The sequence below is a fragment of the Nicrophorus vespilloides genome, unplaced genomic scaffold, assembly GCF_001412225.1.
Source record: "Nicrophorus vespilloides isolate i.1.1-1 unplaced genomic scaffold, Nicve_v1.0, whole genome shotgun sequence".
Lineage (NCBI taxonomy): Eukaryota > Metazoa > Arthropoda > Insecta > Coleoptera > Silphidae > Nicrophorus > Nicrophorus vespilloides.
Window position 1 is genome coordinate 50024 of NW_017096601.1, and position 27631 is coordinate 77654.

The window sequence follows — 27631 nt, forward strand, 5'->3', positions numbered from 1 at the left end:
AGACTCACTTGTAAGAAACACATATGGACAAAGAGAAAGCAACTGCTCGGAAGAAAATCAGTGCTATCACTCGATAATAAATTATTGATATATAAATCAATACTGAAACCAGTATGGACATATGGTATACAAATGTGGGGTTCAGCAAGCAACTCTAACATCCAAATACTCTAGCGATTCCAATCAAAAACATTGCGCACAATTGTCGATGCATTCTGCTATGTCATACATAGTGATTTGAAAATGGAAACGGTTAAAAGTGTAATTATAAACTATAGATTCCATTCACAACCAAATAAATTAGCGGAAAATATACCAGTAAATCCAACACAAACATACATAAAAGTGCAACATTCTAGACCAACCACAGAGATTTAATTAAATGACATTATATTAATTTACACAGATGGATACTGTTGAGTTCCCCATTTTTATTACATATCTACCGCTAAAAATATAGCAAAATGCTAAATATAGTTACTGTTTTTATACAAAAAGATTGTAAATAAAAGTAGAAGTTATAAAAAAAATAATAATGTTTGGACTGTGGTCACTAGACCTTTTTATGTTTTTTTTTTATTATGTATAGAATAAAAATAGTTTCTTATTATTATTTGTATCATATCTTTTATAAAGTAAAAAATGCTCATCTTAGTCAATTAATGTGTGTGTGCAATTAATTTTATAACTTTTAAAGTATTTTCTAAAATAATTATTATAACATTTGATTGTTTTAAATAACTTTGAATAGTTCAATAGAATTTATTTTTATAACATTTTCACAAATTTAACTTTTTTACTGTAAAAATTACTGATTAATTCCTGACTTTTTTCATGAAATTTATTTTCAGTTAAGTAAATAATTTAAATTTCTCTTTCTAAGATGTGGAATAATTTACTGCTTCGGAAACAAAAATTACTTATTAATTATTAGCAAATATTGAAGGTTAGGTTTTGCGAACTTGCGTTTAATGCGCATAACAAAAGAACGAAGTTTCCGGAGTCGAGAAGTTTCGGACAAAGAAAAGCAAGCGACGAACGAGGCAGGTTTTGGCCTCAGTTTTGTGAATTGGCGAATGGACCTTTCCTCCTCGTGCAACCGACGAACTTAAATTACTTCCTACTTGCCCATAACTTAACAATCATCCGCTCACTAATCGACTATTCAATCCAACTACGTCCGAAAGTTTATGAAACAGGATTACTTTATTTCAAATGACCGGAATGTATAACGAATTGGGCTTTTGTTGAAAATCCGGAGGATCCGAGCCAATGTTTCTTATAAATATTTTAGGAATTCCTCTTTTGTCGACTGCTTAAAAATAGATATTTTAACAGTGCTTTCTTCTGTTCTTCTGCTAATTGAATCATGAATCATCGCCGACATCTGTTTCGCTTGCTAAAATATACATTTGACATCGAAAAACATATGATATCGAGTTTACTCCATGTCACTTGCAGTTTTTAAACTACATTTTTTTAAGCAACATTAAATGTATAAATATTGAATTGCATGAAGTAAATAATGTTTTATTTTTTAATTAACACTTTAGTAATATATAAATTTCTATGTATTCTATGTTTTCTCATCTATAAAAAAGTATATTAAATGTATAAATATTTTATAAGTTTTTTAAATGTACTTGAATAATAAAGTTGAGTAGCTTGACAAAACCATTGTATTGTGCTGAAGTTATCTAGAGTGCACTTTCTGTTTTGAATATGTTTTTTCCATAGGCATATTAAATATTTTCTATACATCCAGTGAATGTGCAACAATGTCTTATTTTACTGAAAAAGAAATCAACTAAAAATATATTATTAACATAATGATAAAAAAGATATTAATCAATTAGGCAAGAAATTAATTTCGGTTTTCACAAATTTATAGCTGCTAGTTTTGAAGGACTTCTGTCAATGATATGATTTTTTCTTTTTGTCATTTGAAAGGATTCACTTTAGCTTTCTTTAGTTTTCAACAGAAATTAGAAACGAACATTTTTCACATATTTTATTTTTTATTTCTGTAATGGCAAGAAAGCCGCTAATTCACACAAAGCGATATGTGAAGTTCATGATATTGATTCTTTAACAGAATACTCGTATCAACTGGTTTAATTCCAACAAATTTCTAGACAACTGAATCAGACAACTTTGTCAACTTTTACAACAAAAATTATCCCTTGATATACCAACCAAATTAATATGTAATTCCTCTTTCCTCTACATTTTCTAGAAAATTTCAATAATAGTTATAAAATCATATGTTTACTATCAGCAACTAATGAAACTGGAGGAAGCAATCCAAGAAAAATGACCAGAATTGGTGTTTCACAAAAAAAAAAACAATACACAACTTTGGTAACTCGCGGAAAATTACCGATGTTTGGTTGGGAAGTGAAGACGCATCCCGTATATAGTTCTGATCTTGTACCATCAGATTACCAGTTATTTCAATGTGTGTAAAACTGCGGAAATATGAAAACTTAATAAAAAGGTCATCAAACATAATGGAAAATATACAATTGATTAATAAAAAATGAACGTTATTTCTTGCCCAAGATATTCGAAAAACTCTAGAATTATACTTCCTTATCATAAAATGAAGTCATATTTCCTATAATATGCAATGGTAATAGTTATTGATTTACTTATATAATGGTTTATCTAACATATGTAGTAATTGAATAATAAATTAAAAGGTCAGGCAAATTCTCATTTTTTAGTTACCAGAATAAAACGTTAAATACCGTATACTTATCAACGGGCTCATTGAAAAGACCTTACATTTATCTTTAATTTGCATATATAATTATTTAATGATTTCATGGGTTTATTGAGTAATGAACTAAAAGGTAGAGAAACATTTTAAGGCTTCCTATTTATTGCCATTAGATATTGAATTAGAATGTGAAGACACTTTATCAAGTTCCTATTTTATTGCTAAAATTTGACCTCCTATAGAAAACGAACGATGAAAACCACAAATGTACCAATCAGCTCGCTGAAAAGTCCGTATTTTTATCATTAATAAGAATGCGTGGTTGTTGAAAATTAAACTAAAAGGTGAAGATAATTATTTTCATACTCCTCTCTTTTATACCAATTTGAAAGCATTTACCAGACGAACGGCAAAGACCACTAATTGAACTGTCAGCTTATCTGAAAGGCTATACCTTTATCTTTTATTTGCGAATAGAATGTTTTAATTAGCATGATTGTTAAGTAATAAAATAAAAAGAGAAAATTTTACTGTTTGATTTTAACAGACGAATGGTGAACAATATAAATTTAAAAGTAAAAGCAATAAAATATTTGAAGATTATATACATTACTAGTATAACATCAGATATTTAATAGGAATATGTTTTCGGAATATCAAGTTTTCAGTAATTAAATTAATAAATTATTTCATATGAAATTGTGAAAATTTTGTAGTTTTTTTTGTTATGCTTTTGATCTCAAACACTTACTGCTTTTACCATGGAAATATGTGCCTTATTTGAAAATTCAATAGTATATTTTGTATGTGATCAGAAATTGAATAAGAATATGTTTTTGAAATATCAAGTTTTCAGTAATTATATTATACGTATATATATAGAAATTTATTGTTTTTTTGCTATGCTGTTGATCTCAAACATTTGCAGCTACTACCACGAGGATACATGTGTTAAATGCAGCACAAACAAAGATTTGTATTGTTACAGGACTAAACTACATGAAACTGGGAAATACATTGTATAGTAGGAAATTATATAATGCGAGTAAACTAAATGAGATTTATTCAAGCAATGAAAATGAGTTTTAGTCCAGTAATTTCGTTAAATGATTCTAACGAGATTCCTTCTAATTCAAACGTTGATTATTTTTAGTGTTTTAATAGTTATCTAAATTAGTAAATAATTTATTAATTAAGAATCAGTTAATAGGTTTTGAATTTGAGCAATAATAAAACCTGTTGATGCACTTTCTGCTTTAATTTATCACATGTCGTATGCACTAGCCTTCATTCCATTCCCAAGTATTTTCAACTAAATAGAATAACTGACGCTGCATCTATTTCCATTACGAATTTCCCGTCTAAGTAATAAATGATTTCACAGGAACAAAGGGCCTGCCCTGCGCACACATTGGGTAAAGTGGAGTGTAATAGGTACCTGTTCAACCAATCAAAACCACGTAATTACACTTTGAGTTTTATCCTTGTATTTAACTCCACTCATAACCAAGTGGACAGTCGTCAAACCAAAGGATGAAATGGATGGTCCACTCATTTGGCAAATCCAATTTCGACTTTATATATATATATATATACACTAATCCATCGATTGAATTTTGCATGCACGCAAATCATATAGTTTTCCCTTCGCTGATTATTTTCTATTTATTTGTGTATGCATCTGCTCGCACGGAAATCTGCGGTCCGACGGGCGATTTTCACGCTTCGCAACGCAAAATTAATCGGATTTCACGTATCGATACTTCCACGATTTCCAACAAATATTTGTTTATTATAATTAAAATTAGGGAAATTTTAGTTTCATGTTTTGTAAAATTGAATTTTATCTATATGCTAGAACGGGTTTATCATTCAAAAATACAACAATTTTCAAGTGTTTCTTTACAATTATATTATTACAGTGGAACCTCGATTAACGAGCACCTCGCATAATGAACATTTCGATTAACGAGCAAAATAAATTGTAAGAAAAATAACTCGCAAAATGTAACGCATTGTCGTGGCCGACGATTTTGTTATCATCTATTGTATAACTAATATGTATATTTGTTAGGTCTAGCACTTTCATATTAATTATTACAAAGCATATTTCACGTATCCATCAAATATACAAACGGATACTTGTACGTGATTAGAATAACTTGTGGAATATTACGAAGGACGGTTACACATTAAATCTTATAGTTGCGTCTATTGTATCACCACTTAACAGCCATCTTCAGCCCCTAAATATTTGGATAGGAGCATAAAAGTTAGATAAAGAAACGGTTGTACTGTTCTGATTCCTCCACTCTATAATAGAGTGGAGGTGTGAACTTAGCTAACACCTCACAGTGTATGTAGCCAGTCAATGTCTAGTACAAACTGAAAGAGTATATAAACAAGCAAAAAATAAAAAATATAACAATAAAAAGATGAATAGACTATTAAAGACAATTACACAGAATCACCCTGCTAATGTAAAAATATACAGTAAATTTATAAATAATAAAAAATAACAAAAAATAATTCAACATTTATACAAACTCTTCACGAGCAGGGACCTACGGTTGTATTTTCCATAAGCTCAAAATTAATATGCTGATAATTTCCACGCAGTCCCTTTTTAAGAGGGTCCAATGTCGAAGATAGTCCTAGTCAGGGGACCGAACTGAGAAGATTGTCTCAGTAAGAAGGACCAACGAAGAACTTGGTCTTACTTGGAGAGTCCAAGGAAGAGCACTTACTTCTTAAATACAAACTTAAAAGGAAAATGTAACTTTTAGTAATAATCCATGAGATCAACTATTGTTTAGTTGACTATCTCAATAAAAAGTCTGAGACAAGCTCAAAACTGATTTCCTTACCTTCCACATAACCCCTTTTTGAAACGAACACATTTTTGTATTATATAATTTAGTCTTAGCTAGAGGATCGAACTGAGAGGAAGTCTTGGTTAGAGGGTCCAACGTAGAAGATAACATTAGTCAGAGGACCGAACTGAGAAGATAGTCTTAATAACAAGATCCAAGGAAGAGCACTTACTTCTTAAATATTAACTTAAGAGGAAAATGTAACTCTTAGTAATAATCCATGAGATCAACTATTGTTTAGTTGACTATCTCAATAAAAAGTCTGACACAAGCTCAAAACTGATTTTTTTACCTTCCACATAGCCCCTTTTTGAAACGAACATTTTTGTATTATATAATTTAGTCTTAGCTAGAGGATCGAACTGAGAGAAAGTATTGGTTAGAGGGTCCAACGTAGAAGATAACATTAGTCAGAGGACCGAACTGAGAAGATAGTCTTAGTAACAAGATCCAACGTAAAACATGGTCTTACTTGGAGAGTCCAAGGAAGAGCACTTACTTCTTAAATACAAACTTAAAAGGAAAATGTAACTTTTAGTAATAATCCATGAGATCAACTATTGTTTAGTTGACTATCTCAATAAAAAGTCTGAGACAAGCTCAAAACTGATTTCCTTACCTTCCACATAACCCCTCTTTGAAACGAACACATTTTTGTATTATATAATTTAGTCTTAGCTAGAGGATCGAACTGAGAGAAAGTCTTGGTTAGAGGGTCCAACGTAGAAGATAACATTAGTCAGAGGACCGAACTGAGAAGATAGTCTTAGTAACAAGATCCAACGTGAAACATGGTCTTACTTGGAGAGTCCAAGGAAGAACACTTACTTCTTAAATACTAACTTAAGAGGAAAATGTAACTCTATGAGATCAACTATTGTATAGTTGACTATCTCAATAAAAAAACTCTGAAATGTGTAATAAAACTAATTAAGAATATTGCATTTGATATTCATAAACCCCTCTAAGACTCCACAACGACATAACAAAAAATTAATCCAGAGATTTCTTAATCCCGAGACACGACAGTATCTTACCTTAGTTTATATGGTGAAAATTGTTTCACTATACCAGAAAAAATCCGGAAATTTTAGAACGGATTATGCTCGTTTAACGAAGTTCCACTGTATTTCTTTTGATGATAAACTACAGTGGAACCTCGATGAGTCCGATTTTTCACTTTATACAGTCCGATTTTCAGCATTAACAAAAATATTGAAATTAGCAAAACTTCGCACATCTAATGTATTCTAATAATAAATGTAACTTATTTTAAAAATAAACTAAGCTATATCTAATTGCATACTATAAAAACGATGTAACTCGATATGCTATGAGCCTTACCGTAAGTAATTATCTTCTGAGCAAAGTCTCACTTTTTTTTCCTTTTTCATTAGTGATTGATGATGTTCTGACGCAGTTCGTCAAAAAACTTGTATTCTTTAACTTTCGGTGTTAATTACTTAATTTGATTTACTTATATTAATAATTTTATGATAAATTAATTTGTTAATTAACAAGAAGAATATATTAATACTTTGCATAGTTCGGTTTCGATTAGTCCGGCTTCACTATAGTCCAGTTTGGAAATTTCAAAACAAATTTTGATTCTACAATAAAATATAATTTATATATAAGCAATAGTTATTATTTGCACTTTACCAAAGTTATTTTTTATATGTATTTAGTGCCTCGATTAGTTTAAATAGTATTAATAATTATTATTGTTTAATTTAAAGGATAAATACATTTTGTACTGTTATTATTGATAAATTTTATTGAATAAAAAGAAAAACGACAAAAATAATGAGTTATAAACTGTATATGAAATTTTTACAATTTTAATGTTTCAATTTCATAAACAGAGAGTTCAGAATGAAACTTTTGCCTGCTTGTTGTCTTGGAATGTTTGCAATTTCAGTTCTCAGTTACAAGCCAGTTACATTATTCAAAATAACAGTTGCGTCGAGTACGGCTCATTTGTTCCGCAAACGCAAAACCGGCGACTAATCCTTTTTCCCTGAAATAAAACACTAGTTAAAAGGGAAGTCAGCGAAAGCGTGTAAACCTAAATTAATTATTTCTCCGCTCTTCGTGCTTGCCTCGTGTTTTCTTTCCATCAAAATGTCAATACGTAATCCAAGTGAGTTAACTTTTGAAATAAATTAAATTTGCAATTATATAATTCTCTATTTTAAATATAATATTCAAATTTTTAAATATAGAATTTCTTTAATTTTTGCTATTTCCTATATTATCACAATTATATTTTATGGCTTTACTTAAAATATACATATAATAGTTTGTTTTTTTTTCAAAACAATATTAATCCACAACTATTTCTGACAAATAAAAAGGGTCAAAATGACCCATTTGCTAAAAAATCTCAAATCTCAAAAATAGAACTAATACTTGATTTTTACAATGAACACATATTAATTCTTATCAGGATCACGAGGATTCATTATAACTCTATTGTTACCACCAGCTATAATTAATATACAATAAGATAGTCTCAATACAGAAGTGTAGGACATCAATTTTAATTTTTGTATTTTCATTCACAGTATTAATGTGTTGCATAGTGGATGTAATTACTGATTTAACCCGTTTCGGTTCATTGGAAACCAAAGTTATTCCACTTTAAAATCGAAATATGCATGATATTCTAGAACGTATTTGCTATACACGGGTTATTTTGAATGACATCAAATATCAAGTGGGTCACTCTGACCCATCCGCAGTACTTACGGGTTAAAGACAACACGATTAATTAATACCCGTTAGTACAAATTGTTACATGTAAATATAATTGTTTACACAAAACAAATCTCCATTTCATAACATTCATAATGTTAACCCATTATTTATCCATATTTTTGTCTACTCGTTACAGGAGGCTTTACTGTATGATTATTTATTTAAAATTATAAAAAGCGTTTTGAAAAACTTGTATTTTTATTGTTGTTTCATAGAGTTCGCCAAACAAGTGTCAAGAATAATGAACGAGCACTATTGTAATATTGTATAACAGAATTACGCGCTCCGTGAATTTAAAAGTGCCTCGAATTGGCTTTTATTAAGTTTGGCATTTTCTAACTAAATTATTTGAAGAGTAAATATCGAAGAAAACGAATTCGGAAAATGCATGTAAATGGTTTCGTCGAGTTCCAAACTTTAAATGAAAATTTGAATGCATCCAATCAATGTCGCAGACTTGAACTAATTGAGTCCATAACATGTAAAAGATAATTTTTTTTTATTAGCAGTTATTTCTTTGGTCGTAAGAAAAATTCATACGAATCGCTTGAAAATTAAATTAAATTGTTTCGAGGAGTTTATCTCGAAAACTTTTGCCGCATCAATAAATAAACTGATTACCGCATTTTCTTTTACAAAAATGTTTTTATAATTTTTGATTTATAAATTTAATTTACGTTTCTTTCAACTAAACATAATTTATTTGATATTCCGCCCCAAAACAATTATCAAATTAATAAATATATTTATCGTGAAACCAATTTGTTTAAGTTTTATGGTTTGGATAGTAGTACAAGAACAACCCTCGAATACCACGACATTTCAGTTACACGACAGTTCATTGCAAGAAAGAATATGTAAATGTTTAAAGAGTTTCCTCAATTTTTTAATTGTGTTAGACCAAAACCTTGTCATACGTTGTAGTATTAGACATGGATTTTCACAATTTCTCTTAGAGCAAAATCATGTTTTTTGTAGCATTTTCAATCTGAAATGTGCGGAAAACATTCAGCAAATTCAAATGCCAATTTAAGATTTAATTTGCTTGAAAAGCGATTGAAAATTAATAATTATATACGAAATCCCTGAGAAATGCGTTCTCGGTAAATTGAAACTGTAACAAATAAGGAAATGTATTGATATTGGTGAGTCGAAGTGAAGAGATAATTAATATCCGTTGGCGTTGAGGACTGAGGGATGGAGAATGTAACGATTGTGAAGGATAGGAAGTGAGTTAATGCGTGAGACAGAGAGTCAGAAGTGAAAGAGGAAGAGGAGAAATGTGCTTTTGAAGGAGGGAGAATATCCTTCAGGATCCTTCTAGGATCCATAAATCTTTCGTTCCGAGAAAGATGAAAACAACACGATGCTTAGAGAAATATGAGAATATTGGATGTTTTCTCAACGAAAAATATATTGCTGGGGTTTCCCTTAAGTTAGTCGACAAATTTGCCAATGGCATTTCGAGTAGTTTATATATATATTATTTAGTTAAAGTATTAAAATAATATAAATTAACTACAGGTTTCATTAAAAACTTATTATTGCAGTATATCTGCAATATTATTATATTTATTCGAAGGTTTTCAATATAATTCACCATTATATTCTTTAAGTTATAATCTTCGACCAGAATCAATTTATATACGACTTTTTACTGTATTATATAGGTAATATAGAGAATAACTAGTTTATACTTTGAAGTGGCGTAGCTACTGTAGGGTAAACTGAGAACTACAAGGGAAGGAATGGAAGGTATTTTTACCTTTTTTTTTTATTAACTTTCCTTCAAGTATTCCTTATATACCTCAAGTTATAATTATCGACCAAAATCTATTTATTTTATACTAAATATTATCATATAATACTACTTTATATAATGAATAAGCAATATATAATATGACAAGATAAAGGTAACATATATTATTTAGAAGGTTATATTTGTAATTTATCATCAGTTATTCTTTATATTATTCAAATTAGAAACTTTGACTTGCATCTATTTATTTCTGTATTCACTAGTTAATTTAACTAGTTATGGTATTAACTAGAGTTTGTATAAAAACCGATTTTTTAACCGGTTTTCTAATCTTTACTATTATAGGAAACCGGTTTCAGATTTAAACACAAATGAGGACAAAAGGGATTTTTTAAATAGTGTGGTAATGTGTCATAAGGCGTGTACAAATTTGAATTTTAGCCAAAAATATTTAAAAAAGGAAAATAAAGGGAGTTGGCAATTAGTGTATTGGTTCTTGGAGGATAACATTAAGAATGTCCTGGACACCAGTTATGTAGCTGATAGTGAAGGATGAGAGTACAGTGTACATTTGAAGGTAACATTTATTATTTAGAGGTTATATTTGTAACTTATCATGAGTTATTCTTTATATTATTCAAATTAGAAACTTTGACTTACATCTATTTATTTCTATATTCACTAGTTAAGTTATAGAATAACTAGTTATGGCATTAACTATAGTTTGCATAAAAACCGTTTTTTTAACCGGTTTTCGAATCTCTACTATTATAGGAAACCGGTTTCAGATTTAAACACAAATGAGGACAAAAGGGATTTTTTAAATAGTGTGGTAATGTGTCATAAGGCGTGAACAAATTTGAATTTTAGCCAAAAATATTTAAAAAAAGAAAAAAAGGGAGTTGGCGATTAATGTATCGGTTCTTGGAGGATAACATTAAGAATGTCCTGGACCCTAGACACCAGTTATGTAGCTGATAGTGAAGGATGAGAGTACAGTGTACATTTGAAGGTATCATTTATTATTTAGAGGTTATATTTGTAACTTATCATGAGTTATTCTTTATATTATTTAAATTAGAAACTTTGACTTACATCTATTTATTTCTGTATTCACTAGTTAATTTATAGAATAACTAGTTATGGTATTAACTACAGTTTGCATAAAAACCGTTTTTTTAACCGGTTTTCGAATCTCTAGGAAACCGGTTTCAGATTTAAACACAAATGAGGACAAAAGGGATTTTTTAAATAGTGTGGTAATATTATCATTATAATATTATTACCAGTTATGTAACTGATGGTGAGGGATGAGAGTACAGTGTACATTTGAAGATTTGAGTAATTTTGTTAACCGAAAAATTAATTAATATTGGGATTAACTTAAAAGTTAATATTTATTAAAATGTTTTTTCTTCTTCTTAACTTGTCATAGACCAAAAGATACTCTTAATATTATAGGCTATAGGCTTAGGTTTTTTTTTTCTAAACCTTTCACAAAAATCTTATATTTACAAGATAGAAAGGTGTAGACTAATGCTTCTCTTTTTATAGCACATATGAAGTTGGTTTTAAAGAAATCGTATAAAGCGACTTACGAGAGGTTGAGAAAGGTGTGGAAACGCGGCCTGAAGTGTCGGCGAACTGAAATATTTCACGTATCGCGGTGCATCGTACCCGGCGCACGAAATGCACTATCCTCATCTCGATCTGATCCACGGTTTCAGTCAGATTCTCTCGCTCCGTCTGAATCTCCGGACAATCCGCAAATAGACTTACCGAGAGTTTATTTATTTTCGTTAGATAACTCGCGAATGTTTCCCTTCTGATGTCCGTGTAAATATAAATGCGACAGAAAAGTAGGAGACAGAACCTGAACTGTCTTGAACCTGAAAATTTTCGCGACACCCAATAATAAGTCTGCGAGAGTTCGCGGTTTCCGAGAAGACTATTTTTACGTGCACGACCGGGCACGGCTTCTCGCAGGAAAAGCCGACTGACATAATTTCGATACGACTTTTCCGAATTTCGAATCTCCTACACTGGACCACCTGCGAAGCTTGTTTGTATACTCATGTTCGATACTAGCGTACTGAGTCAGTGGGAATTATTTTCACGCCACGAATGTAACTTACGCTCGACGAGATTTACACGCCAATAAAGATTCACCAGATCTTCAGAAACACTCGTCGCTCTGGGAAAACTCCACCATCCTTCCACACCGGAAATAACTGTTTAGGAACGTATTTTGTTTTTGTTTTGTTTACTACCCTTCTCTTCGTTTCACGGCCTACCTAACTCTGCTATCCTTTTGGGAACGTCCCATTTTATTCAGACGGAAAAAGTCGTTTCGTTGTAAACAAGCATCAAATTTATCACAACCCTCGTTACAATCCATTCAGACATTTTAATGAACAAAGTTTTTATACCGCTTTATAAAACATTTTACATACCTAAGTTTATTCTAGTCATTATTATTTATTTACATATACAATCAACTTTCTTGATTTACTCTTTTAAGACTTATTTTGTCTTAACAAAAAGTCTTGAATTATCATTTTCAAAATAGTTCACAAATTAAATCTATTTAAAAAAAATGAATTATTAAACCTTAAAATAAAGCAAAAAAAAACCTGAAATAATTTCCTGAAACATACAAAAGATAGGTGTGATTAAATAAATTGTCTCCATTTCTCAATAAAAAATCATTAAGGTTAAGTGTAAATTCGCACGTTTCCAAGGAATGAAAAAAATGTTCTTACAGATGTTCATTTCAGACTTTTCAGAAATTGGCTGAAGCATACACTGAAATAGAGTTGTAGCAATATCTTGAAACTCGCTCAGATTAGCAGAAAGAGACGTGATAAATGTGCGCTTTTGTTAAAACTTATGTAATTGAAAATTTTTACATGCGTGATTTAAAAATAACTATTTGAATATACGTTATATACAATGAAAGAAATCTTTTTAATTGGTGAAATGTATACAAACAAAAACTTTGTATTTGTTGTTTCTGTTAAAAAAAGATGCTCTTTAAAAATTATGAAAAATAACTTCCTGAAATATAAAATGATTTATCAAAGAAAATTGAATTAACCGTAAAATTCTATTATAAAAAAATTCATGTTCGCATCCAACAAATTTGTTTAAAGTGTTTTCAGTAACAAAAGTAAATAAATTAAATTAGTATTTTTATATTTCATAATTCTAGAGATACTATTTTAAGTATACACTGAAATTGTGTGTACAAAGAAATAAAAACCTGAAATAAACAACATGTTGGCAGAAAAGGTATGATTAATTCGGGCTTTCAAAATCACAGCAATTTTTAGATTTAATTCCTGCGAATTCTGACACCAATTTTAGTTTCCTTATTGTCGTTTTAATTGAATTTTTGTAAATAAAATATTTTTGAAATGTGTATCTTATATAATTAGAAATATATATCAAAATGCTTTAATTTTCTATTTTCAGAATGAAAGCAATACTGAATCAATTAATTCTGCTCATTGTAAGAAATCGTTACAGCATATCCTGAAATACTGTAATTTCTATGAAATTTGTAACTTATTAATAGGAAGAGACGTGATTACTTCTAGTCGAAGCAATTTTTAGATGAATTCTTGCGAAACAACTGATTTCATCTAAATATTAAATACTAATTTTCTTTTAAATCTAAAGCACTGAAATCACTTGAAATTATAAAAAATATGATGGAATTAACATTTATTTACTTATTAAATTATTTTATTGAATAGAAAATATAATAAAACATTAGAACTAAAACAATTTGAATATATTTCTATAAGAAGATTGAAATTCATTCCGAAATAATTCACATTCATTGAAATAAATCTGATTAATTTAAGTGTTGGGGAAAACACAGTATTTGGATTAGATTTAAGCTGGAGTTGTATATTTATTGCCGCATTGTTACGCAGAATATAATAATCCCGTATTGTTTAATTGAAATGATAAATGAGTTAAATTTAAATTACTATTATTTATTGATTATTCGTATTGTTTCAACTATTTGTCTGAATTAGACTGAAATTTATTATTTGTTGTGATTTTACTATTTAATATTGATGGGAACAATTGAAAATGTGTATTTTTCAACGAATTCTGAAAATGTTAATAGCTCATCCAAATATACTCTTAGCAATCAAATTAATGTTATTAATCGAGAGAAGCGAGTCCAGAAAACGATTGATGATTTGTATTTGTTAATTAATTCTGAACTTTATAAGTTTGAAAGAGTTCGCTTTGTTTGTCCATCAAAATTTACTCTTCAATCAAATAAATACTTATACGTTAATGTGAACGAAGAAAGTTTTAAAAAGGATTAATAATTTTATATTTATTAACGAGTTTTGAAAATTTCAGTCACCTTTCGATTGAATAATCCTTTCTGAAATACATCAATTTTGAACGATATTAAACGAACTTAAAGAAATTCCTTACGAGTGAAAAGAGAAGCCAAAGCGGTTTTCAATTTTATCGATGGTATTATCCAATACTCCACAAATGACGGCGAACAAGATTGGATGTGTTGTTCCGTTGTGAACAATTCACGAAGTTATGATGTTTCCTCGTTCTTTCGATGTCTATAGAACTCGTTTTTTTCTTTCTTTCTGGATCTTTATAGTCCGCAGCCGGAGGAAGCTGCAGTCCTCACAGTAGTCCCAACAATCCCAGGATGACAGTAAACTCGCAGTCGGGCCCCAAATCTCCCCGACCCCCCGAGGACCTCATCACCACTGCCACTTCGGCTCTAAGACGTCTCAATTTCAAGACTGGTCGTTGCACCACAAAGACCAATAACAAAACACAGGTAAAAAAAAATACGCCGAATTATATGCATTCTTTTCTACTCGCACTCATTGTTTTATTAACATTTTCCAATTATAAAATAATACTGAAATACGCAGATTTGCAAATTTTAATTGATTCAGTTACATCAAATTCAACGTAATTTTGTTGTGCTGCCGTCAACTCCAGCGCTTTGTTACGTCCGTGCCAATTATTTTTTTTTTCTTGTACGTTATTAATTTTAATTAGTTTAACATAATTAGTTATTACTCATTATACGCGCTTGTACTAATTTTTATTTAGAAATATGTATAATTAAATGTCGCTAATTAATCTCGCTTTGCTTTGCACCATGTAGTTGTATTTATTTACGCATTACTTCCAATTTTACACTTGTTTATTTTAAATAGTCATTTAAATAATTTCAAATTTATTTAATATTAAACAACATTTAGTACAGTTTTTTGCGCCCTATTTTTCGTTATTTACAATTTTGTCATCTGCATTATTTTTTTATTTATTACTTTCTGGGTCAGGAAACACGGTTTCCATTAATCATTTTCATTTTTACGATATATCTAAATGCACGTTCTTTGATGTTATTTCTGATGCCGGGAGCTCTTTTAGAGAGCACCATTTCCACTATTTGCACAAAATCTGAAGCGACAAATTCTCTTCTTTATTATATCTGTTAAAAGTAATATATAAGATTATAAGATCTTATGGAAATATCATGATTCTACTTATTACAACCACTTAAACTATGGTTCTATGTGTTATGCCCTTTCATACTAGTAAACGTATGCATTTAATTGATCATACTTTCACTAGTTAAAGTTTATATTTGATTGTTAGTAAATGCATATAATTTAATATGTATATACACTGACTAGTAAAAGTACACTTTATGGATTCAATATTTGATGTTTAAATAATTCGTAGGTCTCATTAAATATATACTTACTTAAATTACAAGATTTCTTTAAAATTCTTCAATTGAAATTTAATCACAACCATTTAAATTGTTCGTTTGTAAGAGACAATATAGTTATATTAAATGATGAAATAATTGGAAGTTAGATAGTAAAGGAACACAAAACGACCAATATTATGAATAATTTTGTGACATGATATTATTGATTATAAAGGGTGTCTCAAAATTAACGCAAGATTTGAACTGCTATTGGTAGTGTATAAATTGTAGTTGGCATGTCTGACACGTATAGTGTATATGCTTATTAATGATATTACGATTAGTGTAGGCAAAATATTAATTTATAGATCTAAAATTATGTTTTTTTTTTAGTTTTGATTATGTATGTTCATTAACGTATTGAAAATTGGGTTAATTCGTTTCCCTTCGGCGCTCGAGGGGTGTGTGCAGGCTATGAACGTGTATGGAATGGAAAAATAAAATTAAAAATGTAGCGTGGGTGGTTTTCAGTGCGCGTTCAATATTCATTTGGATTGGTGCTCCATGTTGTTTTCAATTTCTGCTTGAATCCAATTAAATGCGAACAATATGTGAAGGAAATCAATTGAAATGTACAACTAACGAAGTTTTGTTGTTTTCTATTTGCAGGGTCAGAACGTCCCGAAGGTGATCGTGATGGGTTCGAGCACGGCGTCGGAGACCACCATAAACACAAGTACTGATAGCTCGAACACGATAGTGACGACGATGACGGCGACGGATGGAGACATGACAGAGGATAGCATGGACATGAACGACCCTCTGGACTACCTGAATTCAGAGCACGCCTTGGAAGATCACAAAGGCGCTAGAGCTATCCTTCAGCCGACGGCTGCTCCAAGCACGCCGCCATCCGCATCCAAACAGCGCACACCTCCGACGGCGAAATATGAATCCAGATTCACCTACGAGGTGAACCCTCCGCCTTCACCTTCTTCGTCGCAGTCGCATAGGCATCGAGGATTAGAGAATACCTCCAAAGTCGATAAGCTGATGGAAGAGCAGCTCACAGCTTTGAAGATAGAAGCTCGAAGGAGGAACAGTTATAAGATCGCGCAAAACGACTTCGACAAGATCGAGACCATTCGCGATGAAGACTGTCCATCACCGAAGCAGAGGCGCAAGAAATCAACGCGGAGACACCACTCTCCCAATAAGTATAAGGGCGATAAATTCGTTTACGATGAAAAGCACATCGCCAAGTACAGGATGACGCCGCCGCTTCCCGATCTGCGGGTGGACTTCTTCAACGAAACGGTGGACCAATGCCAAGATGACAGTTTGTTCGTTCCCGTCTCCGCGGAAAAGCGCGGCAGCGTCTGCCTAAACAAATGCCTGCGGGAGGTGGGGGCCCAGCTGGACGCCACAGCCACCTCTCCTATAAATGTGACCACGAATCCGATGGATAGTTCAGTGCATTTCGCGGGCAGCAGGAAAATACCACAAGCAACCATTGTCGTGCAGCAGCCGTCCTTGAGCGTAGACCACAGCAACATATCCACTATACTCCTGAAGAACGGGTCAGAGTTCATCTCGAACGTCGAGAGCCCATCCACCAAAGCGTACAATCTGAAGAAGCAGCGCGAAGAAAACATGAAGCAACTGTTGGACGTTACCAATAACCTGACTCTCGAGGAGATACACGACTTCGAAATGCGGTATGTTAACCATCCAATGTTTCTGTAAGATCGCACGACCCCTGCTTCTGCTGTAGATTTCAATTTCGATTAAAACTTAAATTACTTTACCTGCTAACAATTTGAATATTTTAAACTGCTCCGGAAAAACTTTTTCCTACGCTTAATTAAATTCAAACACTAACAGTTGACACTTCCATACTTTTATTTTTGTTCAATTCAGTGCTATTGACAGTTTACAATTTACCTAATTTCAATCACTTTTAATACTTTTACAAATAAATTTGTCGCCAAATTAAAACTTTTTTTGGCCCATTTAGGACCAATGGGCGACTCACTTAAAAAAATATTCAAAAATTAAAGATGAAATCAATATTTGAGATTTTATCCATCTAAATTAGTGCAATTATCAATATTTTATTACATTTTATCTGAACTTCAAACACTTACTAACCACTTTTAATATGTTTGCAATTAATTTCTTTGCAAAATTATTTTTACCCTCTTTCAATATTCAATATATTATGTAAATGTAATTATATATAAAACCATTATAAAACATTAAAAAAATGTTTTTCGACTAAAAAAAATAATTTATTGAACACGTTAAACACACACGGATAGAATACAGAATAAAAAATATTCGTATTAATTTTAAAATTGATCAATAATAATAATTTTTGATCAATAAATATGTTAAATAAATAATTTAAACTTAGTTTATGCATTTTCATAACTCCAATTATTCTCATTTTTTTTGTATAGTACACAATTTTTAATATAATCAACTTTTTGATGAAAATTGATTGTGCTTGGATGACTTAACTAATTATTATTAAAAAAAAACTATATGTGAAATTAAGTATTAAAGTAGTTTTCATCAAATTTTTGTATTGTTTATTTGGATTCTCTGGTCGCCGTTGGCCTTGACACTGCTCTCCGCGACTGAAAATAGATTTCTCTGCTATGATGACAAATCGTTCAACGCTATAGTTATACGCGCTATACTTTCCTTGTTATTACGATTATTTTATATAAATTTTTGGTATTTCCTTGAACTTTTGCACGTCCGCACGATTTATTCCCGAAACGAATGTTAATTGGATTCCCAGTCCGTTCTCCACGGTTGTATCAACAGTGAAGAGCTCAGGATGTCGAGCAAAGAGAGGATAAAACACACACACACATCTATTAAAATACCAGAGTATACCTACGTAACGCTACACAGTAAATGATGGATTATCATTTATTTATCGTCTAATTATTCCGGTAATTACGTAATGAACTTAGACGACTGGATAGGGAGGAAGCGGTGAATTAAATTATTCGTAGCTCTATGCAATTAACAAGATTGAGGACATGGTGTACAGTTTTCAAATTTTAATATCATCTCATTACTCACACATTTTCATCAGAAATTTTATTTTCGTTTTTCATTCTTCGAAAACTATCGTGCCAAAATAATATTTGCTTTAGAATCCGATTAAATTACTCGTCCAAAATACATAATAAATATTACATAATATTTCATAATTCTTTTAATACAATTATTTAAACAAACAAAAAATAATAATTTAAAGTTGAATTATCCAATAAATATTATTCTGATTTTTGAAATTTTTGCTGCATTTTCTGTTGTTCTTTTATAAAGTTCAATTGAATTTTATATCTAATTTATTAGTTTTATTAATGTAATTAAATGAAATTTCTAAATTACAATAATTAATAATGCATACATTTTTACATTTATTAACAAATCAATATTTGTAAATATCTGCTTTTGGAAATGTAATGAAACTAAATATAATATGAATTACAATTAAAACTTGAAATGTTCGTTACAATTAAAATTAAATTGGATTATTACAATTGATAAAATCAGTTTAGGTCATGATTTGTATTGTTTTTGAATTGAATTATATTTATTTGATTTGCATTTCAGTTGCAATTAATTTCCTCTATAATTAATAATAATAAACATCAGTTGCATACAATTATTAAAAAATACAGTAACTATGGATTCAAGTTTTATTATGAACAAATTAACATGAACATTGAAAATTAATATATCGATTAAAAATCTAATTACTTTTTGACATTTATTAACAAATTTACATCAATGTTAGCAAAAAATTTTTTTTTTTTGGTAATTTAATAATTTTCGGTCAGCCATAAACGAATTGCGTTGATGCATAGATACAATTGGATAATCACAATTGCAATTGATGAAATCGATTTGGGTGCGGATTTGAATTACGTTTTGTTATTTTCCAATCGCAGCGAATTCGTTTCCGCCATCCACAAGTTTTTTGCAATTTGCATTCGAAATGAAATTCGTATAATTCCATTTTCTTTTTGTCGTTTATACGAAATTAATCTGATTTTCGTGCACTCTCCTACTCGGATGATTCTGTTACTTTGCTTATAAAATCAAATATTGGAGATGAATTTATAAAATTGCATAATTTTCCAAGTGCTTTTATATGCATTGTAAACAAATTACATTTTCAGGTGTATTCAGATACATTGTAGACTCATATTTCAATTGAGATTTGCATTTTGAAATAGGTGACCCGACAACAGCGCGTAGGATAGATGCACGCCGACAAAAGCGCGCAAGATAAAAGCGCCTTAGGTTTTAGAATACATTTAAACATAGGTACATATAATTTGGTGATATGTGTATTTCCATATTCACTCTTGTTCCTTTTTGTTATTTTCCAATCGCCGCGAATGTGTTTTCGTCATCCACAAGTTTTTTGAAATTTGCATTCGAAATGAAATTCGTATAATTCCATTTCCTTTTTGTCGTTTATACGAAATTAATCTGATTTTCGTGCACTCTCCTACTCGGATGATTCTGTTACTTTGCTTGTTAAATCAAATATTGAAGATGAATTTATAAAATTGCATAATTTTCCAAGTGCTTTTATATGCATTTAAAACAAATAACATGTTCAGGTGCATTCAGATACATTTTTATCTCATATTTCAATCGAGATTTGCATATTGAAATACGTGACCCGACAACAGCGCGTAGGCTAGAAGCACGCCGACAAAAGCGCGCAGGATAAAGGCGCCTTAGGTTTTAGAATACATTTAAACAAACGTACATATAATTTGGTGATATGTGTATTTCCATATTCACTCTTGTTCCTTTTTGTTATTTTCCAACCGCAGCGAATGTGTTTTCGTCATCCACAAGTTTTTTGCAATTTGCATTCGAAATGAAATTCGTATAATTCCATTTCCTTTTTGTCGTTTATACAAAATTAATCTGATTTTCGTGCACTCTCCTACTCGGATGATTCTGTTACTTTGCTTATTAAATCCAAGTGCTTTTATATGCATTGTAAACAAATTACATTTTCAGGTGCATTCAAATACATTTCTGTCTGATATTTAAATCGAGATTTGCATATTGAAATAGGTGACCCGACAACTGCGCGTAGGATAGAAGCACGCCGACAAAATCGCGCAGGTTAATGGCGCCTTAGGTTTTAGAATACATTTAAACATAGGTACATATAATTTGGTAATATGGGTATTTCCATATTCACTCTTGTTCCTTTTTGTTATTTTCCAATCGCAAGTTTTTTGCAATTTGCATTCGAAATTAAATTCGTATAATTCCATTTTCTTTTTGTCGTTTATACGAAATTAATCTGATTTTCGTGCACTCTCCTACTCGGATGATTCTGTTACTTTGCTTATTAAATCAAATATTGGAGATGAATTTATAAAATTGCATATTTTTTTAAGTGGTTTTATACATTTTCATGTGCATTCAGATACATTTTTGTCTCATATTTCAATCGAGATTTGTATTACATATTAAAATGGGTGATCCGCTCCGACAAAAGCGCGAAGGATAAAAGCGCCTTAGGTTCGAGATGTTTTTTTTAGAATGCATTTTAAAAATATGTAAAAAAAATAGTTATATGGGCTCTTCCATATTCACTCTTGTTCCTTAGGTTACACTTGGGTAAGGTTTTTTTTTTTTATAGATACAAATTCGCATGAATTTGACGTGCTTGTTTACTGCGCGCTTTTGTCGGTTCGGTTATTACAGCGCTATTGATACGCGGATATGATTTGTCGGTGATGGTTTGTCCTTGATGGTATCGGTTTTATACTGTTCTGCAGTTTGAAAAACTTCTTTTCTGATCTGAAAGTATATGAAAAACTTAGTTGTATTTATTTCTCTCTTAGCAAAACTCTCTTTATTCTATCTGAAAACCACCGCTTTGTTGTGTGCATTATGCACGTAGTTGAAATAGGCTCGAGCGAATTATAAATAGTCACGCAACTATTTCCATCGCATCGCGTTTTGTTTTATTCGCGCCGATATATTTAGAAGTGTTTCAGTTATTGTTCTTAGCGACGACAAAAGCGCAAAGCTTATTTAAGATCAAACACTCAATGAGCCGCTCAACATAAAATAAACAAAGCCACGACTCTTTATTTTCTCTATTTATTTTTACTTTTCACTTTCATTGGTAGTTTCAGCATAAAAAGTTAACTTCTCGCAGTATAATTGTATCATAAAAAAAAACATCCATTTACGTTAATTTAAACTTCATATTGAAGTGTAAATTTTAGCAACTTTTTCATGAATTTTATTATAAAATTGATTTATGTAATTGGCTATAAAAATTGAAATAATTTATAAATTTCAACAACAATTATCAGTAAAAACAAATTACTGTAATTATATTAAATTGAATTGAATTTTTTTGCGTAATATTCCTATTAAGTTCCTAATTAGATCGTTTTTAAGTAGATAAGCTGAAGTAACTTCAGTAATAACTGAGATTCGCATTTTTCTTATGCTTTTGTTATGTTCACTTGTTTCGTGGCTTTTGTTTCAGGCAACTTTTACTATATAAAAGGACTCGTTCTGTATCCTTCCGAAAGGACGATGAACCAGCACTCAAAATGAAAGTATGAATCACCGCGTTTTTAATGCCACATTTAAAAGTAGACGTTAGAAAATCCTGCGATTTATATTAAGAATACGAATGGAAGAACGTGATAAAAATTTAATTCTTTTGTTGATTAAAAACTTTCATTAAATATAACTTTTCATCAACGAATTATTTCATTTTCAACGAATTTAAAAAATAAAACACTGTTTAAATCTCAATGGAAAATGCTTATTTTCAGAAATTTTGAAAATATTACTCAAATTCCTGAAACAATTAAAACAACGAAATTATTTTCGGTATTGTAAACTTGGTTTTCGTAGTAAAAACGCTCATCTTTTACTTCTACTTCAAGATTTACTTGAAAATAGTTTATTAATTAACCAAAACAACGTAAAACGTTGGAAATGTGAGAGTTAATTCTAAAAACTCTATTATAAGAACTTGTGAGTAGAACATTAATCCAGGATTGGAATTCCAAAATAGATTGTATATTGAACGACGTAAGATTTAATGGCTTATCGCAAGAACCGTAATAATTGAAATACGTCGGAAATAGACGTTTAAGTCCAAAATTGTTAGGTGGATCAAAATATATGCATTTACAGTACATAAAATGTTAAAAGACGAAAAGCTTTGCATTAGGATTTTAACTAATTTATCAATTAATAATAATTTTTTTTATGAAATTATGTAAGCTAAAAGAAATGGAAATGACTACATAAATTACTCTACATTTTACAACAGATTAATCAATTTACAACGGAAAATACTTTAAAAAAATAAACCGTTCAAAAAGAGACGTGACTGAATTTTATGAACGAAATCTAACATAATAATAATTATTTTAAATAATAAACTTTATAAGGATCATAGACTGAAAGATGTATTGAATCAATTAATTGTGTATTTATTACGTTATCCCTGGAAATTATATAATTTATAGCTTAAAAAAAAAATTGTATGTGGGTCAGTTTCGCAATGAAATTTCACTGCGAAGGGCACGAAAAGAAGGAAGAATGAATGAATATAAAACGTCGATGTGAATCATTTAGTATTTGCGGGTTGCTAACGCAGGGCACGTACTTTATTACATCCTTAACCCCCCGAAAAAGAAGTAGATGTTAGAGGCTATAACGCATCTTACGATCGAACTTAATCCTGCCACATTAAGTGCTAAGTCCATATTTGATCAGCTCTTTCGTAAATTGATTTTCCTTTTTTCCATTAATGGATTCACGCCTGAAATACATTGAATTATTTAACGTGTTTATTACAATCTTGAAGCATCACTTGAGTATTTATTTTTAATTATATTATATGTACATATTAATATGCATTTATAACAGTTTCTCGGCTTTTGTAAATGTAGGAGTATTAAATTTTGAGCGTTGATTTAGTAAGGATTTTTTTTAGAAAATTGATGAAATTAATATTTCGGATGTAACACGTTGAGCTAATCATGTGTAAAGTGAATTATTCCTTGTTTTCCTTTTTGACAAGAGACGTTTGATGATGGATCAATGTTGGTGGAATCCTATTAGCCTCCTACATCGGGGAGAAATTCACGCTCCGAACGCAATTTATGAATGTCGAATCGTGGAATTTCAGGAATTTCAGCACTTGTTTGTTTACAATGAAGCTGCAATGAAAACGGAGAGATCTCACTTCGTGCACAAATTGCCCCCGAAAAACAAAAGAAAAACTAAAAACATTTATTGCCGCCGTAAATCATCGTCTTTGTTTTACTCTTAGCCATTCCTCGCGGTATCAGGTTTTATTCAGACATGAAACTCTGAGTGAAATAACGAAAAAAAAAAACAAGCACAAACGAAATTTAACACCAAACTGTGCATTGCGCAATCAATCAATAGCGGTCGTAATTTACGCACACTGCTCCACGCATTAATTAGCAAATCGAATGAATCGACATTTACTAAACGCTTACGCTGCTTTTAGACTTTCGCTAAAGCTTTCTACTTTTTTTGTTTCTTTTTCTGCAAACTGCTGCTTCTTTAATGTGTATTTATTTATTTTTTATTTTAATGTGCGGAACGTCTTCTATAATCTTTCAGCTATGGCAGTCCTCACCATAATAGATCTCAGTCGGTTAAAATGCCTGGTAGAACGTCCGGTAGACCGAACTATCTTTGCTTACCACAGCAGAGGTCCAGGGTGGCTTCAATGCCTAATACTGGCGTTGAGGAGGAATACTACAGATTGAGGCACTTCTCTATTACCGGCAAGGGCGTTGTGAATCGGGGAGACAGTTTGAAGAGTCGCAGATCGAGATCGAATAATTCTGTTGCCTCCAGCAATTCCAGGTAGCATTTTATACTTTTATTAATATATTTTAAATAATTAACATTCCAATCTATCAATTAATTTATTTTCACTAATTTATAGAGACTATTTACAATATTAACAAATTCGATCTACTGAACATTAATTTTCATCTTTCTACAAGTATTAGAAACAAACTCGTTGAATTGAATTCGTTTTGAAGTAAATAAACAAAGCTTTATGCTTATTAAAAAGTTGAAAAATTATGGAATACTTTTAAAAATTTCATCAATTCTTGCATTCTTTTATATATTCTCCTCAAATGATTATCAAAATTCTTACTTTTATTTTATGAAATACCGTGGTTCTATCTTCAGAGGAAAAGATTCATTCGGTTTATATATTTAGTTTTATTTAAAAAAAAAGTCAAGTTAAAAGTTCAAATAAATACAAATATTTTTATATCTTTTTTAATATGATATGAATCTTACAAAATCATATTTGTTGCGATTTAAGTAATAATAAAAAAAAAATTGATGATATTTAAACATTTTTTGAAATATTTAATTTTTAATATGAATTTAAATCTTTTTTTTGTGCAAATTGAAATAAAAAAATATCTTATAAACGTATAATTGATGTATTTTCAAGATAAATGAAGTAATTATATTTCTCATTGAAAGAAAATTTGCTGCGTGTTCATCATCATTTTCATTTTCTTTCGGACGTGTTTACTTCAGATCGGATTGTATCTGGGTCAGACCATAAAAAGAGCAATTGATTGGATGATATGCGAACACACTTAAGTACCAAATGTTTAAGGAATTAAGTTATATCTGCCGTTGAAACAATAAAAAAAAGAAATCTTCGCGCGTTTCAAACAAGCCCATTTCCACACCGATTCGTTTACGTCTTCCGAATGGCCATTCAACATCAATTACTTATTTACTTTATGCACTTGTTCTTCCCATTATTTTTAGCTCTTTCAGAACGAACTTCCTCTCTAATTGGCGCCATTCGGATGCCTTTTTAATTACATAATCCAAACTGCGTTTCCCTACGTTAATTACGTTTCGCTAATTCCGAGTGCGTCTCGTGCAGCTAATGATTTTCCGGCGTAAATTGTGTTATTGTATACTATTTTAGTGTGTTTGCGTTATTCGTTAACCTTTCATGGAAATGCTTAATTGACGCGTCAGATACGTAATTTGCAGTGCTTCCAAGCTTTTGGGAAATTGCTGTAATTCCCAGCGTAATTAATCGATGTATATGGCGTAACAACGTGTGATCTACATTTGTTGTATTCAAATGATTATTTTTATTTGAGAAACCAGTACAATTTGCAAATGCTGTTTCATGTCTAAGAAGGACGATTTGCGTAAATATTTAATTTCGCAGCAATATTTTATGGTTCCGAAATGCTTTCATCTTCTTGGCCGTTGCATATACGCAATATTTAATTTGACGTATTTGGATATTCGTAAAGGTCTCTTAAGAATACATCGCATTCTGTTTTCTTCGTGCAATTCGTGATCCGCTTTGCAATAATAAATGTTGCGTGATTTATCTTCGGGAGATTCTTTATACTTTGCAAAAAGTTTATTCATTACAATTTACGGCATCCCAGATTTACTTTCCAGAATGTTTCTCGAACAATATGTTGCCTCGTACGCTTCTTCAGAAAAAAAATCTGTTCATTAAGTTAATTTATAGGAAAAATTACTGTTATATCCATTACAATGACCAAACGGCATCTACAAACAGTTTCAGTAAAATGTTCATCCTTTATTAAGTGATTTTTTATAATTTATATGCGTTGTTCTATCGTGTTCTTTTCCATAACTTAACATCTATGTTTACTGATAACAGGATATAAAAATCTCTACTCTAGTTTTACCAAGTAAAAAATGGCGGCAAATTTAAAATGTCAGTTATTTTTGGGACACCCTTTATTCAATAATTAATAAGAAAAATGTATTTATTAAATAAGTTTTTCTATTAAATAAGTACTGTTTCCATTGCGGTACTTGAATATTAAATTATTAATGAAATTGTAAATACTAAATTAATAATAATTGTTTTTTTTAACATTTTTTTACATCATCGAATACTAACATAATTGAACTATATACTTATCATTTTTTATTGGTATAAGTTGGAAAAATTATAGTTACATCCATTACGATGACCAAACAATGTACGGCAACTGCGAACACTTTCAGTAAAATGTACTTCATTTATTAAGTGATTTTTTACAATTTGTACGCGTTGTTCTATTGTGGTCTTTTCCATAACTTAATATATATCATTAGTAAATGACAGAATATACAAATCACTACTCTGGTTTTACCACGAAAAAAATGGCGGCAAATTTAAAATGTCAGTTATTTTTGGGACACCCTTTATTCAATAATTAATAAGAAAAATGTACTTATTAAATAAGTTTTTCTATTAAATAAGTACTGTTTTCATTGCGGTACTTAAATATTAAATTATTAATGAAATTGTAAATTCTAAATTAATAATAATTGTTTTTTTTAACTTTTTTTTTACATCATCGAATACTAACATAATTGAACTATATACTTATCATTTTTTATTGGTATAAGTTGGAAAAATTATAGTTACATCCATTACGATGACCAAATAATGTACGGCAACTGCGAACACTTTCAGTAAAATGTACATCGTTTATTAAGTGAATTTTTAAAATTTGTAAACGTTGTTCTATTGTGTTCTTTTCCATAACTTAACATCTATGTTTACTGATGACAGGATATAAAAATCTCTACTCTAGTTTTACCAAGAAAAAAATGGCGGCAAATTTAAAATGTCAGTTATTTTTGGGACACCCTTTATTCAATAATTAATAAGAAAAATGTATTTA

General features: G+C 30.3%; 1 protein-coding gene across 4 annotated transcripts in view; it reads left to right on the forward strand.

The window, feature by feature from the left end:
- The window catches only part of LOC108557553, an 89799-nt gene that overhangs the window by 30777 nt on the left and 31391 nt on the right, over window positions 1-27631 (forward strand). For 2 of the 4 annotated variants that reach the window (XM_017914108.1, XM_017914109.1), the window contains exons 3-5: window positions 14763-14948; window positions 16509-17557; window positions 24537-24785. In XM_017914108.1, coding sequence (XP_017769597.1) covers window positions 14814-14948; window positions 16509-17557; window positions 24537-24785 — 1433 coding nt within the window. In that variant the 5' untranslated portion in view covers window positions 14763-14813. The remainder of the gene's footprint in view (window positions 1-14762; window positions 14949-16508; window positions 17558-24536; window positions 24786-27631) is intronic. The other 2 variants (XM_017914111.1, XM_017914110.1) reach the window with 2 other exon arrangements.